Source organism: Oncorhynchus clarkii, chromosome 12, assembly GCF_045791955.1.
Source record: "Oncorhynchus clarkii lewisi isolate Uvic-CL-2024 chromosome 12, UVic_Ocla_1.0, whole genome shotgun sequence".
NCBI classification, from domain to species: domain Eukaryota; kingdom Metazoa; phylum Chordata; class Actinopteri; order Salmoniformes; family Salmonidae; genus Oncorhynchus; species Oncorhynchus clarkii.
Window position 1 is genome coordinate 65,860,297 of NC_092158.1, and position 17,661 is coordinate 65,877,957.

The 17,661-nt window shown below is 41.9% G+C and overlaps 1 protein-coding gene across 1 annotated transcript in view; it reads left to right on the top strand.

Moving 5' to 3' along the window:
• LOC139422143 (corticotropin releasing hormone receptor 1) overlaps positions 1-17,661 on the top strand; it is a 157,267-nt gene that overhangs the window by 83,704 nt on the left and 55,902 nt on the right. The window contains exon 5 of the mRNA XM_071173295.1: positions 57-139. Within this exon, the coding sequence (XP_071029396.1) occupies positions 57-139 (83 nt within the window). The remainder of the gene's footprint in view (positions 1-56; positions 140-17,661) is intronic.

Below are 17,661 nucleotides of genomic sequence, written 5' to 3' on the forward strand. Positions count from 1 at the left end.
ATGGTGCATGTTTGCTAACTTTCATAACATGGTTTTCCAATCCTTTATTTCCACAGACAATGTGTACAGAGAATGCCTTTCCAACGGGTCCTGGGCGGTGAAAGGCAACTACACCCAGTGTCAAGAGATTCTCAATGAGGTATGTACTGTATGGAAAGGTAACTGTTTAACTCTGAGAATACTGAGCCTCTGTAATGGATAGTAAAATATATATTCTTCCATTCTTCTTCTAAGGATACAAGCACTGCTGAAAATATCTTTACTATCTATTTGCAGAGAAATTCTCAGTATCCCTCAAACAGAAACACACACATGACAGTCTGGAGGCAGCACAGGGTCAGACAAAGAGCAGCATCCCTAAAGCATTGTGGGAGTTAGTTAAAGAGGAAGTTTTCATTTTTACAACCACATCTCTATTTTGTATGTAAATGTAATGGTTTTGAGAAACTTTTAAAAAAAATGTATATGTATTTTTTTAATTGGACATACAGTTGAAGTCGGAAGTTTTACATATATTTTTTTTACAAATATATTTAAACTAAATTTTTCACAATTCCTGACATTTAATCCTAGTAAAAATTCCCTGCCTTAGGTCTGTTAGGATCACTGCTTTATTTTAAGAATGTGAAATGTCAGAATAATAGTAGAGCGAATTATTTCTTTCAGCTTTTATTTCTTTCATCACATTCCCAGTGAGTCAGAAGTTTACATACACTTAATTAGTATTTGGTAGCATTGGCTTTAAATTGTTTAACTTGCGTAAAACGTTTCGCGTAGCCTTCCACAAGCTTCCCACAATAAATTGGGCAAATTTTGGCCCATTCCTCCTGACAGAGCTGGTGTAACACTGAGTCAGGTTTCTAGGCCTCCTTGCTCTCACATGCTTTTACAGTTCTGCCCACAAATGTTCTATTGGATTGCGGTCAGGGCATTGTGATGGCCACTCCAATACCTTGACTTTGTTGTCCTTAAGCCATTTTGCCACAACTTTGGAAGTATGCCTGGGGTCATTGTCCATTTGGAAGACCCATTTGTGACCAAACTTTAACTTCCTGACTCATGTCTTGAGATGTTTCTTCAATATATCCACATCATTTTCTTTCCTCATGATATCATCTACTTTGTGAGGTGCACCAGTCCCTCTTGCAGCAAAGCACCCCCACAACATGATGCTGCCACTCCCATGCTTCACAGGTTGGATGGTGTTCTTCAGCTTGCAAGCCTCCCCCTTTTTCCTCCAAACAGTTACATTTTTGTTTCATCAGACCAGAGGACATTTCTCCAAAAAGTACGATCTTAATCCCCATGTGCAGTTGCAAACCGTAGTCAGTTTGTTTATGGTGGTTTTGGAGCAGTGGCTTTTTCCTTGCTGAGCGGCCTTTCAGGTTACGTCGATATAGGACTCGTTTTACTGTGGATATAGATACTTTTGTACCCGTTTCCTCCAGCACCTTCACATGGTCCTTTGCTGTTGTTCTGGGATTGATTTGCACTTTTCGCACCAAAGTATATTCATCTCCTTCCTGAGCGGTATGATGGCTGCATGGTCCCATGGTGTTTATACTTGTGTAATGTTGTTTGCACAGATGAACGTGGTACCTTCAGGCATTTGGAAATTGCTCCCAAGGATGAACCAGACTTGTGGAGGTCTACCACTTTTTTCTGTTCTTGGCTGATTTCAAGGTAGGCCTTGAAATATATTGTAAGGGATCTCGTCCTCCTCTTCTGAGGAGGAGTAGCAAGAAGGATCGGAGGACCAAAACGCAGCATGTTAAGTGTCCATAAATTAATGAAGCAAAATGAACACTGAACAAAAACAATAAGCAACAAATGAACAGTCCCGTAAGGTGAATGACAAACACTAAACAGGAAATATACAAAACCGAAACAGTACCGTGTGGCCCAAACACTCACACGGAAACAAACACCCACAAACCAAAATTGAAACCAGGCTACCTAAGTATGATTCTCAATCAGAGACAACTAACGACACCTGCCTCTGATTGAGAACCATACTAGGCCGAACACAAAAACCAACATAGAAAAACAAACAGACTGCCCACCCCAATTCACGCCCTGACCATACTAAAACAAAGAATATAATAACAGAACTATGGTCAGAACGTGACATATATCCACAGGTACACCTCCAATTGACTCAATTGATGTCAATTAGCCTACCAGAAGCTTCTAAATCCATGACATCCTTTTCTGAAATTTTCCAAGCTATTTCAAGGCACTGTCAACTTAGTGTATGTAAACTTCTGATCCACTGTAATTGTGATGAAGCTGAAGTTGATTTGGTGGAATGTGAAGTTTTGGTTTGCTCATGCTAACTTAGATGCACTTTATTACTGGGTAATTAAAATGACTTTTGAGGTCATGAGAAGTATGAATTTAGGCAAAATTGCGGATTATTTACAAAAGTTGTCGGAGACGAGACATCGTGCAACTTCTTTCTACATTGCTCAACCGGAAGCCGCGTTTTTGAGAAACTTAACCTCAAATAGCAAATTATGAACAAAGGCTCCAAAAACAGCTCTCAGTATAGGGAAGCAGAACATTAGATGTTATGAAATTGTTTAATTCCAACCTTTATCCCCAATGTTATACTCCCTTTTAATGTGACTCAAAAGATTCCTCTCCATCCATTCTAGAAGTAACTGCTAAAATAAAGGAAACACTTGAGTAAATTAGGGGTACAACGTGTATTGAAAGCAACTACAACACAGGAATTTCCAGAGTCTGCAGAATCTATGTCAAGGCGCATTGAAGTTGTTCTGGCGGCTGTTGGTGTTTCTTTGATTTTGCCAGTTATGTGTAGTAGCAAGCTACACAGAGAATGGAACAGCTGGATAAGCTAAACAGCTCGAGTTGCACAAAAGGGAATATAATGTTGCGGATAATGTTCAGAATGACACAATTTCATGTGTACAACATCTAAACATCTGCATCACTATACAGAGATTTTACTTTCCTAAAAGGACATATTTTGATTTTTTTGGAGCGTTTGTTCATGTTTTTTCAGGGCCCCCATACTACACAACGAGGATGATGAATTGATTTGCTGTTTGGGTTTCTCATAAACAAGTGGAATGACAATAAAAGGTGTCTGAACCCTTCCTATAACGTAATTTTCATAAAAAATATAGATTTGATCGTAAAAAAGAAAGCTTCTACTCTAAGTACCTTGCTCAAGGGCACAACGACTGTAGCACCTCCGATACTGATGCAAGCAACCCTCACATTCACCAGATTTTTTCCGTCGGCTTTGGTATTTGAAGCGGGTGGCTACCCTCAGGCTACTGGCCCTATTCTCTAATCTTGAGGCTACCTCCTGCCAATAGAAACATTATGTGGTACAACCAAAATCCCACTAGCACCACCATGTTCTCTTTCAGCACACATATTCTTTAAAATTCCAGGACTGATGATTGTGTTATAGAGTGGGTGTTGCATGCTTCATCTCTTCAGTTTGCTTTTTGTTGTCCATGAGCTTCCTGTTGATGCTGGATGACTAAGCCATCACAAGTGAATGCCTACTGAAGCAACTGTGCTCCATCGAAATCGTTCAGATAGGGCCCAGCTCAGCTTTGTCTTTCACAGCAGAATCTACCAGTCATACAGAGTCATACCTTTATATCTCAGTCCTCAAGACAACAGGGCTTTTACCTAACCACTTTTCTTCCGTCTCCAACAAGCACCTCATGTAGCTCTATTGAGTCAGACACAGTTAATGGAGCACTTTTTATGGGATAGGATGCTTAGTACCTTTCCCTCTACCCTCCATCACACGTTAATGGAGTCCTATTATTGTTGTGGGTCCTGGGGTGCCAGTAGGACCCGCACTGATTCTAGCCTTTACGGACAGGCAAGTAAGCGGGCCTACTATGGGCCATACATGCCTTCTGCCAGTTAAAATATGTATCATGGGTTGTTTTGGGAGGATATGAGAGTGGGAGAGAGCTTGAATTATGTATAGGCTTGTTATCTTATTTGTAGCTTGTATTTAACAATGCATAAGTGGTTGTTTACATCGACCAGATCATTATGGAGTGTAATGGAGGTGATCTGGTTGGAGGGAAGGAAAGTTAGTGTGAGGTAGTACTGTATACTTGGTCTCCCGAGCACTTGTTACACCTACTGTACAATGTGAGCTAAAAACACATTGTCTGTGATTTTCTAACATCAAGCTATTCCAATGCCTGACCAACTTATTGTAAACATGTCAATTAGATTCCCTTATAATAACACTGGCTGTACATTTACATTTATCTCTGAAATACTTTTTAACCCCACATTTGACCTGTGACCTTTTTGCCTTCCTTTCCATTCCCTGAAAAAACATCAACCTTCATTTGAATGAGTCGGACAGTTATATTATATGCATCACTTACAGGTCTATGAGTCATATAATAAACAAATTATCTCCCTTCCCAAAACCAATGACACAGATTGATTGTGATTGCCATTGGTAAGCAGACAGCTGCTAGCTAGCAGTATTGTTAACAGGCGAACACGTGAGTCATCTAAGGTTGTTGAGGACCCCCTTGCCACTGGGCAGACGGCTGCACACTGCCTGCTCTCTTCTCCCCACCATCTGTTTCCTGAGGGACATACACATGCAAATTAATAAGTCCACTCACACAGGGGAGCACCCTGTCGACAGACGCCCACTGCTTTGTGGTTTGGCTCATCCAGATCCAAGCATGGGGAAGGTTGGTGTTGCGCATTTACAAAATCAAACCTTGTGGTATAGGGACAATTAAAAACAGTATGGGAATCAATGGCAGGGTTTTTCAAAGACTGAGGACGGTGGCAAAGCTGTGCTACTGTATTAAAACAGTGTCACCTTGCAGACACAAAGGTCCCGATGCACTTAATTAAAAGTAGTTCTAGTGACCTTTACTGATATTCAGAAAGTGTGCAATCCTTTAGGGTGTAGCTTTTGCTTACAAATCTTTTTTAAATCAAGTAGGGAAAATGTTAACTATATTACTCTTTTTTTGGCCTTCACTATATCTGACTACAGTGGTTCTTTTGTTGGAGCTGTTTATGCCAGCAATTCACACATTTTACGAGGTATGCAGTAACAGTTGAATTTGAACACTTTTAAGTGTTGGGTTTTAACACTGGTTGCATAAATAGTGGTAGAAACTTTTATATGACTAGATTTTGTCGAGAAGGAATACAAGCCATCTGCTGCCAGTGTTGCTAGCATCAGCATTCAATATCACCTTTAGGGAAAGGCAGAATGCAGAGAGGAGCAAAGAAAAATCTAGCCTCATCTCAGAGCAGGAGAGTACAAAAGCAAGGTATTTGTTTTTCCGGGAAGGTCTTTGACTTAGTTTTTTAGCTGGATCGTGTTGTAAATGATAATTTGCCCTTTCCACCTGTAGAACATTTTAACCCACTTACAGCACAGTGGGCTACTGACAAGATGAGTCAACCACTTCAGTGTGGTTACAAAATGTTCAATTTGATCTCACCATTTGTTCCGTATACCAGCACAGCATGGGGGGGGGGGGGCTGAGTAACTGCTTTCTAGGGCATCTTCCGGTCCGCAAAGCTTATAGCTGACAATGGGCTATAATCTTCTTGGTCCAATCACAAACCTGCATTCCTTGAAATCCCAGCAATTTGGAGCATTTGGCTTATGATTCACCATAGTTTATATCGTGGTTGCTCAGTTGGTAATGGTTGTTTAAGGAGGAATTGCTGTTGTCGCTAGAGTGCTGATTTCATTAAAATCATGTCCAGCTGTTGGTTTATGTTCTCATTTTCTCTGTGGTAAGTCTCCTCCTGCTCAGGCTGGATGTTTTGGGGTTATTTCCTCTTTAGAAGGCAGCCGAGTGAATACTGCACTCCTATGACTTTACAGACTAAAATAGTGAGGAACAGATATGATGAGCTTTGACCCTGGAATACATAGCTAGTTCACTGCTTTTAAGTTTCCTTTCCCTGGGCTAGGCCCCCCGTAGGAGAGAGCTCATGGGTTAGGAGTCATGTTAAGGTTTATTTTGATTTAAAAGAACTTGGCAGAACCAGAGGTCATATAGACTTTGCTTTTCATGTGATTAACATGATCATGGACTTGAATTATGTATCTAGTGTATCTGGTCATTCACTGCATGCATTTGTAATAGAAAGGGGGAATTACTGTTAAATGTTCTTCATTCCAGTCCAGTGGCATATGTAGTAAGGAATGAAGCCATGTCCTAAAGTTGACTACTTGACTACCCCGGTTTAAACGACCAATAGATGATTGCAAACAAACACCGCAAACAACCTTTTTTTTACCACACACAACTGTACTGTTTTTATTTGCTTCATACAGTACATATCTGTTCTGCTGTACTACAACAACACCAGTGCAGGCACATGTCCTCATCCCATTCCACTCTGGCACATGTACTCTTAAACAAGAAAAAGCACTTTGTTAAGGTAGGAAAAGGTCTTTCTCACCAGAGCCCCAGAGGCAGGGGTTATAGAAATAGCCATAGAGTCTATTTTCCCAGGTCAATCATGGCCTCTAAAGAGGGCTGCTTGTCACTCAGGTACATAGACTTGACATGAAATAAAATGCTTACTGGCCCAATGCTTTTCACGTGTTGTATATGTGAACTCGGGTTGAAAATTAGGCCCTCTGGGCTTCGGTAGATGGGCCAAAGACAAAAAAATTTTTTTTTTAAATTGCTCAATTGTGAAAGAAAGTGCACAAAGAAGCAAGGCAACAGTAAACATGTTGTCCATAAATGATGCAGTGCCCCCCCTTGGGGCAATTAGTGACAATTATTACAACTTATGTTGTATGAATTAATAAGAGAGAGAATTAAAACAATTAAGTATTTTTTTCCCTCGCTGGAAATCAAAACTTGATAGCTCACAATGGACGGGATGTCAGAGAACGGACCCCACTGCTTGATGGGGAGATGCGTTACAGGAGAAAAGCAAAAACAAAAACCTTAGTGGCATGTGGGGAAATGTGTTTATTTCACAGGAAGGAATATGTCATCAGAGCTGTTGCGAAATGGTGTTAAACTTATTTGGTCTAAATCAGTTATAAAATAATATAGCTGCAAGTAACAATTCTGGGGCCAAGCACGCCATAGCCACATTTAAGACACCATTGTGCAAAGTTTCATGAAAAAAGACTTTGCAGTTATGCAATGTCATCAAATCATATAGGAAGGAAGATTTGCAGCATTTTATAAAAACATATACACTACCGTTCAAAAGTTTGGGGTCACTTAGGAATGTCCTTGTTTTTGAAAGAAAAGCAATTTTTTTGTCAACTAAAATAACCTCAATAATCAGAAATACACTGTAGACATTGTAGACATTGTTGTAAATGACTATCGTAGTTGGAAACGGCTGATTTTTAAATGAAATATCTACATAGGCGTACAGAGGCACATTATCAGCAACCATCACTCCTGTGTTCCAATGGTCACGTTGTGTTAGCTAATCCAAGTTTATCATTTTAAAAGACAAATTGATCATTAGAAAACCCTTTTGCAATTATGTTAGCACAGCTGAAAACTGTTGTTCTGATTAAAGAAGCAGTAAAACTGGCCTTTAGACTTTAGTCTAGTTGTTCCTGTTTCCAAGAAAGCTAAGGTAACTGAGCTAAATGACTATTGCCCCATACCACTCACTTCCGTCATCATGAAGTGCTTTGAGAGACTAGTCAAGGATCATATCATATTCACCCTACCAGACACCCTAGACCAACTCCAATTTGCTTACCGCTCCAATAGACAGTGCCCTAACCCATCTGGACAAGAGGAATACCTATGTAAGAATGCTGTTCATCGATTACAGCTCAGCATTTAACACCATAGTACCCTCCAAACTCGTCATTAAGCTCGAGACCCACCCCGCCCTGTGCAACTGGGTCCTGGACTTTCTAACGGGCCGCCCCCAGGTGATGAGGGTAGGAAACAACATCTCCACCCCGCTGATCCTCAACATTGGGGCCCCACAAGGGTGCGTTCACAGCCCTCTCCTGTATTCCCTGTTCACCCATGACTGCGTGGCCATGCACGCCTCCAACTCAATCATCAAGTTTGCAAGAAGAGGAGGAGGTTGAAGAAATTTGGCTTGTCACCAAAAACACTCACAAGCTTTTACAGATGCACAATCGAGAGTGTCCTATCGGACTGTATCGCCGCCTGGTACGGCAAAACACCCAGTCTCAACGTCAACAGTGAAGAGGCGACTCCGGGATGCTGACCTTCTAGGAAAAGTTCCTCTGTCCAGTCTCTGTTCTTTTGCCCATCTCAATCTTTTCTTTTTATTGGCCAGTCTGAGAGATGGCTTTTTCTTTGCAACTCTGCCTAGAAGGCCAGCATCCCGGAGTCGCCTCTTCACTGTTGATGTTGAGACTGGTGTTTTGCGGGTAATATTTAATGAAGCTGCCAGTTGAGGACTTCTGTTTCTCAAACCAGACACTATAATTGTCACGTCCTGGCCATAGAGAGGTTTTTATTCTCTATTTTGGTTAGGCCAGGGTGTGACTAGGATGGGCATTCTATGTTCATTTTCAGTGCGCTTTGGTCCTCACCTTCTTCCACCAACAGCCGTTACACTAATGTACTTGTCCTCTTGCTCAGTTGTGGACTGGGGACTCCACTGCTCTTTATTTTCTGGTTAGAGCCAGTGTGTGCTGTTCTGTGAAGGGAGTAGTACACAGCATTGTATGAGATCTTCAGTTTCTTGGCAATTGCACGCATGCTATAGCCTTAATTTCTCAGAACAAGAATAGACTGACAAGTTTCAGAAGAAAATGCTTTGTTTCTGGCCATTTTGACCCTGTAATTGAACCCACAAATGCAAAGGCTCCAGATACTCAACTAGTCTAAAGACCAGTTTTCAGCTGTGCAAATAAATTGAAAAATTATTTCTAATGATCAATTTACCTTTTAAAATGATAATCTTGGATTAGCTAACACAACGTGCCATTGGAACACTGGAGTGATGGTTGCTGATAATGGGCTACAATAGTCATTTACGACATTAACAATGTCTACACTGTAGTTCTGATCAATTTGATGTTATTTTAATGAGCAAAAAATGTGCTTTTCTTTCAAAAACATGGACATTTCCTAGTGACCCCAAACTTTTGAATGGTAGTGTATATTCCCCCCACAGTCATGGGGGACAACAAGTCTCTAAGCAGAGCTTATAGGTACTTATGGGATGCTTGTTTCTCATGAGGAGATGCATATACAGTGGGGTCCAAAATTATTAACACCCTTGATAAAGATGTTAATGTAGGTATGGGGTTCTTTTCTGGTCATGAGCTCTATGTTCATGTCATTTGACTAAAGCACCAGTTCCCATCCAAGTGCTAATGCTGTTTAGCAATCTCAAGGTGTTTGCATTTGTTGGATGACATGAACATAGAGCTCTTTGGCCACGCACACCAGTGGTGGGTTTGGTGTCCAAATGAAAATACATGAGCAGAAAAAAAAAACATATCTACTGTAAAATATGGTGGTGGATCTTTTGATGTTATGGGGCTATTTGGCTTCCACTAGTCCTGAGGCCCTTGATAAGGTCAATGGCATCATGCGCTTTACCCAGTACCAGGATATTTTAGCCCAGAATCTTGTTGCCTCTGCCAGGAGGCTTAAAGTTGGCCGCAAATGGATCTTCCAGGAAGACAATAACCCAATGCACACATCAAATTCCAAATAAATTGTTAATGTGCAATGCTTATAGGTCCTTATGGGAAACACGCTTTTCATCGAGGGCTGCATATATGTTCAACATTTCATGAACGTAGCTCAAACGGGACTGGAGACATGCTTGTTCAAACTATTCAGTTGATTTTACTATAGCGCCCCTCTTGGGACAATCAGTGTAATTTTGTAAATGTTGGATCTCCATCTCCATTGAAAGATACCTCATTCACCAGTGGTGTCGACTGTGACGAATGTACGGAGACAGATCCATAGTCCCCCCCCCCCCTTATTTCCTCATGGGGGACAACAACTGGCTCAGGCAAGTTATCTTGTCGAATTACATCTTGCCTACGCTGTGCGTTAGGGGGATGCTGCTGCTCTGCCAGGAAAGAGAAAGAGATGCCTCAGGACATAGTACTATCACCATGTCTCGTTATGCTGAGGCAGACAAATGAGCAATGAGGGACTCATTTCCGAGTAAAAAATGCATCCCAATGTCTGCCCTACATCCCAGAGTTCCTGTTTTATACAGAATACAGTACTCATTGGTTCATTTGTGAATGACAAAGCTATTTCCCCCCAGTTAGAGCACAGCACAGAAAGAGAGAGACACAGGCACAGATAGCAGACAGGAGAGTGTAGATTAAGCAGTGTTGCAGCATGAGGTAAAAGAGACTCCCCCACCTGCGAGAACAAGATAGCCCTGCTAGAAACAGCTGATAGGATGAATTGAACATTTTTCACAAAGTGTAGTGGGGAAGACAGTTGGGCACAGAGCGAATGAAACTGCGAGTACAACTGCTACCTCTGTATCAGAGCACTGTCTTAGAACTAAAACATTAAAAGGTGGGGAGAGGATCACGTTTTGCACATACTGCGGATTGTTAGCCTGCCCCGTTAGAAATAAAGGGAAACTGCATGGATGTGTTTTAGTGGGAACCCCTTTCAACCTGCTTTTTTTCTCTCTCTCACCCACTTGTACTAATCACTACTGTATGTCCATTTACAATTTCGAGGTGCTGGAATCTCCTCTTGCAGATATCAAATGTATCAGTAAAATATCAGCTCTACAAGTGAGATGCTCCCTGTGTTCCAAAGTACAAAGCCAAAAGTCATTTGACCAAATGGCTAAATACCAACTGAATGTACCAGCTCAAATCTCTGACTCAGTCTTAACACATGCCATTGTGTACCAATGGCACAAATGTTTTCTATAATCACAGATCTTAGTCATCATCAGGAGTCATTCATTTAAACATCAAACTAAAATAATTGTTTCTCTAAACCAGCACTGAAGCAGAAGGAGAGGCAGGGGAGTCAGGAGAAATGAGACGAGGGCCCAGCCATCCCTACTGTTCATAGGCTGGCGATGCAGCCTGCTCCCTCTGTTTGGCTCTGCATGGCATGTTGCTCCTCCATTCTCCCCGTCCTATTTTATTGGCTCGGAGAGCTTTCACTGGCCTCCTTTAAGAGGGCAGGAGGAAATTGGTGACAGATTTGGCCAGCGGGAAGGCTGGCCTCTAAGAGTGGGAGGCGGCTGGGCACCGCCATCAAAAAGCCTCCCCCTATCCTCCCCCTCCGCGGACCAGCGTTACGTGACAAAACATATGAGCCTTGTTCTTATCAGGTTTCAGGGAGGTCAGGCACACAACACAAGGCTCACAGCCTCCGATGTTTCAATAAACATGTTAACTCTTGAACAAATACAAAAACAGTCTGTCCTTACACACCGGCACATACACAATACACATGCATGTCCTGCTGATGTGTATAGATGGGTAGGGTGGGTGGATAGATAGATAGATAGATAGATAGATAGATAGATAGATAGATAGATGCAGGCCTGTGTACCACATCATATGCTAGGACTATCCGGTCTGTCCCAATTGCCTAATTAAAGAGATAGGGGCCAGGAAGGATGTCCACAGAAGCACTCTGGGTCCCTCCCTGACATCTGTTTCCCTCAGACCCAGCAAGAATATGAATATTTCTAAGAAACTGTTGCCAGTCGGAGCATTAGGATCATCGTTACCATATGTGAGACCCTATGTAAAGTGATCCTTATAAACCTGGCAGTTGTTTTCACTATGGATTGGTATGATGGGATGAGTTACAGCTTGCCTTCGCTGTGTTTGTTTGGGGGCTGCTCTGAATGCCTCTACTGCTCAGCCAGGAAGGAGAAAGAGATGCCTCAGGCTTGAGTACTATCACCATGTTAGAGACCATTTCCAGAGACCACCTTTGCTTGCTTTCCCCCATAGACAACTTCCCTCCGATGACCATTCAAGCCGTGAACTTTCCAACCCGCTCTTGACATTGTCTCATTTATAATGATTTTCTTTTTTGTGTTGCTATAAAGCGCTTTGAGATTCTTTATGTAATGAATAGCGCTATAAAAGTTTAATAATTTTGTCTGCCTTAGATCCCAGAGTTCCTGTTTTATGCAGAATACAAGGGAGTCGTTGGTTCGTATGGGAATGACAAAGCTGGGCCCCCCCAGTTATTGCACAGCACAGAAAGAGACACAGAGACACAGACAGAGATAGCAGACAGGATAGAGTGTAGATTAAGAATCTCTAGGAGACTCTTGGCAGTGTTGTAGCCTGAGGTAAAACAGACTCCCCTACCTGCAAGATCAAGATAGCCCTGCGTGAAACAGCTGCTAGGATAAGTGTGTATTTGCATATGCATATGTGTGTGTGTGTGGGGGGGGGGGGTGAGTGAGTGAGATGGTAGGGGAATGGGATGCTTCCAGTTAGAATTTTTTTCTCATGACTCATCAAGGCGTACGTTTGTAATCTGCCAGTGGCTGCCTGTTGGTAATCCATCAAAGTGACAGATTAGATTGTGGGATTACCGAGGAGATAATCCCATCAGGATGATCTGGATGGATAAAGATTCACATTTGTCTCTGGGGGGAGTTTGTTTTTATTTCTTTGTCTCTTAGTAGATCTTAGTCCCCACCGCCACCCCCCACCTCCCCGCTATCCAGTTTGCCAAAATTACAATAGTGTGGTGGATAGAATACGGAGGGAAACAACACTGTGGGGCCGAGCTAAATCACACACACACACACACAGAGAGACAGAGAAACATGTTAAAGGAGAGAACTAGAAGGTGTGCTCTGTGATGAGGTAATGACAACAGGTACAGAACAACATGTCCAGAAAGAAGACAGGGAGGCTGTTGTTTGTAGAGAAGGAGACAGTTGCCCCAGAGGTGTTAACTGTATGAGAATGTGAATGTTGAAATGGTGTAAAGTAAAGATGTGATTTAAAGTACGAATGACATATCATTTCCCTGTTTGATGTCAATGAAATTGACTAAATGACCAGTATGTGACATTTGATATCACTCATTGCACGTTGATATTAATGACAACAGTGATCGTCTTGTCCCTTATAAAATGCCATCTGGTTGAGTTATACAGGGGACTTTTTCACAGATAATGATGGCAAGTCATATAATCCAGTGTCAACTCAAACCTCTGCACTTTGACTATATCTATTCAATACCAGACTGTTCTAACAGTACATAATACAAACAGACATATTACATATTACAATCGCCAATATCCTTTTGTCCAATCTGTAGTCACATTTTCAAAACTCTAAACAAAATTAGCACAACATCCATCTGTTGTGGACCATACCATTAACACAATTCATGTTGTTTTCACAGAATATGTAGTCAATTAACACGTTTCTAAAATGCTTACATTTTCTTTACATACAAGCTTACCCAATACCAAAAATATGGATCTTTCTTGCCCTATTCACAAATGATTGCACACAGTGTGCCAGAAATGAAGACCTAATGTTTAAAGCCTCTACTTCTAAAATAACAGCAGCTCAAAAGCTATATTGAAATAGCTGATAAGATTTTTTGAATGAACAGATCATTGAAACATTGAGAAATAGCTGATTTACTTTAAGTTGTGTAAAATAGACCAACCACAGCTGACTCTAATCTCAATCGGAGACTTAGCCAGGTGTTGAAGTTCTTTCAATTACATGGACATACACAGTAAAAAGTGGACTCTTTGGATTGATTTTGACCAATGTGGAGACAGAAGAACACAGAGGAGCAGAGAGAGAAAAAACTGTCTGGACAAGGCAGAGGAATAGTTGAACCAGGCAGAGGATTAGCTGGACCAGGCAGAGGATTAGCTGGACCAGGCAGAGGATTAGCTGGACCAGGCAGAGGAGTAGCTGGACCAGGCAGAGGAGTAGCTGGACCAGGCAGAGGAGTAGCTGGACCAGGCAGAGGAGTAGCTGGACCAGGCAGAGGAGTAGCTGGACCAGGGAGAGGAGTAGCTGGACCAGGGAGAGGAGTAGCTTGACCAGGGAGAGGAGTAGCTGGACCAGGACAATGAAGAAGGAGAGGTAGGGGGTGAGGAGTAAGAATGTGTGGTGGTGTTCAAAGGAGAGTAAGATCTGTTGTCACTGATGAAATAAGAGCCACCATCATAGACCATGTTTTATCACTGAGGCTGGTGAAAGAGTCCAGCGAAAGAGTCCAGCCTAGTCTCAGACAGTTAACCGTGGCTTCCATTAGCCGGAATTTTCAACAAACCAACAGGTAAGTAATGCATTTCACAAGGGCTTCTTCTATCATTACTGTTGCTATGTCTCACTGTAACTGTAGGCCACCAGTCTCAATGCAAAGATATATGTTGTATTTTTGTTCCTCCAAAGGACGTCTTCCTCCCTCTGGGGAGGGAGGAATGCTCCTCAGTGAAGACCAAGAGCATGCCATTGTAGGATTGTTCATTGCTGACAATGTAATAAAATTGAGAGAAATTCATACCAGAATTGTAGAGGACAACCTGGTAATTCACAATGTGGAAAGCATCAGCCTGACTACCATTGCTCTGACTCTGACCAAACTCAGAGTTGTACACAGTTCCTTTTGGGAGGTCAAGGAACTCCGGCACGCCCGGGTATGGTGTCTATCCAATGTCTTTTTCTATAGTGAGGTTTACACTATGCTACTCTACATGCAAACATGGGTTACAGTACATACAGTAGGACACACTGAAAAGCATTTACACATACTGTGTTCTTTTTTTCAGAGAGTTACAGAGTTGGAGGCTAATCAAGCCCCACAATAAATAATTTATGTAGATGAGGCAGGGTTTATCCTGGCAAAAACACATCTGCGGGGAAGAAACACGTCGGCGGGCTGGGCGCAGTGCGCGCTAACCAAGGTTGCCAGGTGCATGGTGTTTCCTCCGGGTTGGATGCGCGCTGTGTTAAGAAGCAGTGCAGCTTGGTTGGATTGTGTATCGGAGGACGCATGACTTTCAACCTTCGTCTCTCCTGAGCCCGTACGGGAGTTGTAGTGATGAGACAAGATAGTAGCTACTAACAATTGGATACCATGAAATTAGGGAGAAAAAAGGGGGTAAAATTCCCCCCAAAAAAGAAAAAAAAAAGAAGTTGACATACACTCAATTAGTGTTTGGTAGCATTTCCTTTAAATTGTTTAACTTGGGTTAAACGTTTTGGGTAGCCTTCCACAAGCTTCCCACAATAAGTTGGGTGAATTTAACCCATTCCTCCTGACAGAGCTGGTGTAACTGGTTAGTAGGCCTCCTGGCTTGCACATGCTTTTTCAGTTCTGCCCACAAATTGTCTATAGGATTGAGGTCAGGGCTTTGTGATGGCCACTCCAATACCTTGACTTTGTTGTCCTTAAGCCATTATGCCACAACTTTGGAAGTACGCTTCTGGTCATTATCCATTTGGAAGACCCATTTGTGACCAAGCTTTAACTGGTGTCTTGAGATGTTGCTTCAATATATCCACATAATTTTCCTGCCTCATGATGCCATCTATTTTGTGAAGTGCACCAGTCCCTCCTGCAGCAAAGCACCCCCAAAACATGATGCTGCCACCCCTGTGCTTCATGGTTGGGATGGTGTTCTTCAGCTTGCAAGCCTCCCCCTTTTTCCTCCAAATATCATCATGGTCATTATGGCCAAACAGTTCTATTTTTGTTTCATCAGACCAGAGGACATTTCTCCAAAAAGTATGATCTTTGTCCATGGAAACCGTGGTCTGGCTTTTTTATGGTGGTTTTGGAGCAGTGGCTACTTACTTGCTGACCGACCTTTCAGGTAATGTCGATATTGGACTTGTTTTACTGTGGATATAGATACTTTTGTACCTGTTTCCTCCAGCATCTTCAAGGTCCTTTGCTGTTGTTCTGGGATTGATTTGCACTTTTCTCACTAAAGTACATTCATCTCTAGGAGACAGAACGCATCTTCTTCCTGGGCGGTATGGTGGCTGCGTGTTCCCATGGTGTTTATACTTGTGTACTATTGTTTGTACAGACTACCGTGGTACCTTCAGGTGTTCGGAAATTGCTCCCAAGGGTGAACCAGACTTGTGGAGGTCCACAATTCTTTTTCTGAGGTCTTGGCTGATTTCTTTTGATTTTCCCATGATGTCAAGCAAAGAGGCACTGAGTTTGAAGGTAGGCCTTGAAATACATCCACAGGTACACCTCCAATTGACTACAATTATGCCAATTAGCCTATCAGAAGCTTCTAAAGACATGACATCATTTTTTGGAATATTCCAAGCTGTGTAAAGGCACAGTCAATTTAGTGTATGTAAACTTCTGACCCACTGGAATTGTGATACAGTGAATTATAAGTGAAATAATCTGTCTGTAAACAATTGTTGGAAAAATGTATTGTATCATGCACAAAGTAGATGTCCTAACCAACTTGCTAAAACTATAGATTGTTAACAAGTAATTTGTGGAGTGGTTGAAAAACTAGTTATTGACTCCAACCTAAGTCTATGTAAACTTCCGACTTCAACTGTATGTTCCTCAACGTGTGCTAGTGTTTTGACAGAATTATTAGATAATGAGTCGGGTTTGTCGTGTTTTGATTGAGTTAGTTTATGTAAAGAACGCTTTTTTGCATTTTGAAATGTAGAGTTTGTATTTAATGAAAAAAATGTGGTTCTGAGCAGAAAATGAACTATTTGGCAAATTGTGTGATGTAGGTGTGTTGCTGTGTTAAGATACTTTTTCTAAACTCTTAAGTATAGGTAAACGCATGTTAGCAAATGTAAACTGGTTTTAGAGATGAAATTGATTTATGTGACTTTTATAGATCCTTTGCAAAGTCTGCTGTACATGATGACCTCATGAGCGCAGGCTGTAATGCATGAACTATTGACATATGTAAAGACCACATAATCAAATATAATTGTATTTGTCACATGCGCCGAGTACAAGAGGTGTAGACTTTTCTGTGAAAAGCTTACGAACCCTTTCCCAATGCAGATATTTAAAATAAGAAACATTTGCTAAATAGCAAAAAGGAAATATTAACTTGAATAATTACAACAAGGCTATATACAAGGAATACAGGTACCGAATTAGGGTTACGTGCAGAGGTATGAGCTAGTTGAGGTATTTTAGGTTATATTTACATGTAGGTAGGAGTAAAAGTGACTAGGCAATCGGGATAGATAACAGAGTAGCAGCAGCGTAGTGTGTGTGTGTGTGTGTGTTGGAATGTCAGTGCAGTATGTGTGGGTAGAGTCCAGTGAGGGTGCATAGAGCCAGTGCAAGAGAGTCTGTGCAAAAAGAAGGGGATCAATGCAAATAGTCCGGGTAGCCATTTGATTAATTGTTTAGCAGTCTTATGGCTTGGGGGTAAAAGCTGTTCAGGAGCCTTTTGGTCCTAGACTTGGCGCTCCGGTACCACTTGCTGTGCGGTAGCAGAAAGAACAGTTTATGACTTGGGTGGCTGGACTCTTCTAACATTTTTAGGGTCTTCCTCTGACACTGCCTGGCATAGAGGTCCTGAATGGCAGGAAGCTCGGCCCCATGATGTACTCGGGACATACGCGCTACCCTCTGCAGCGCCTTATAGTTGGATGCCAAGCAATTGCCATAATACGATTCATAGATGATACATTCTGCACTGTTTCTAACAGTAGGC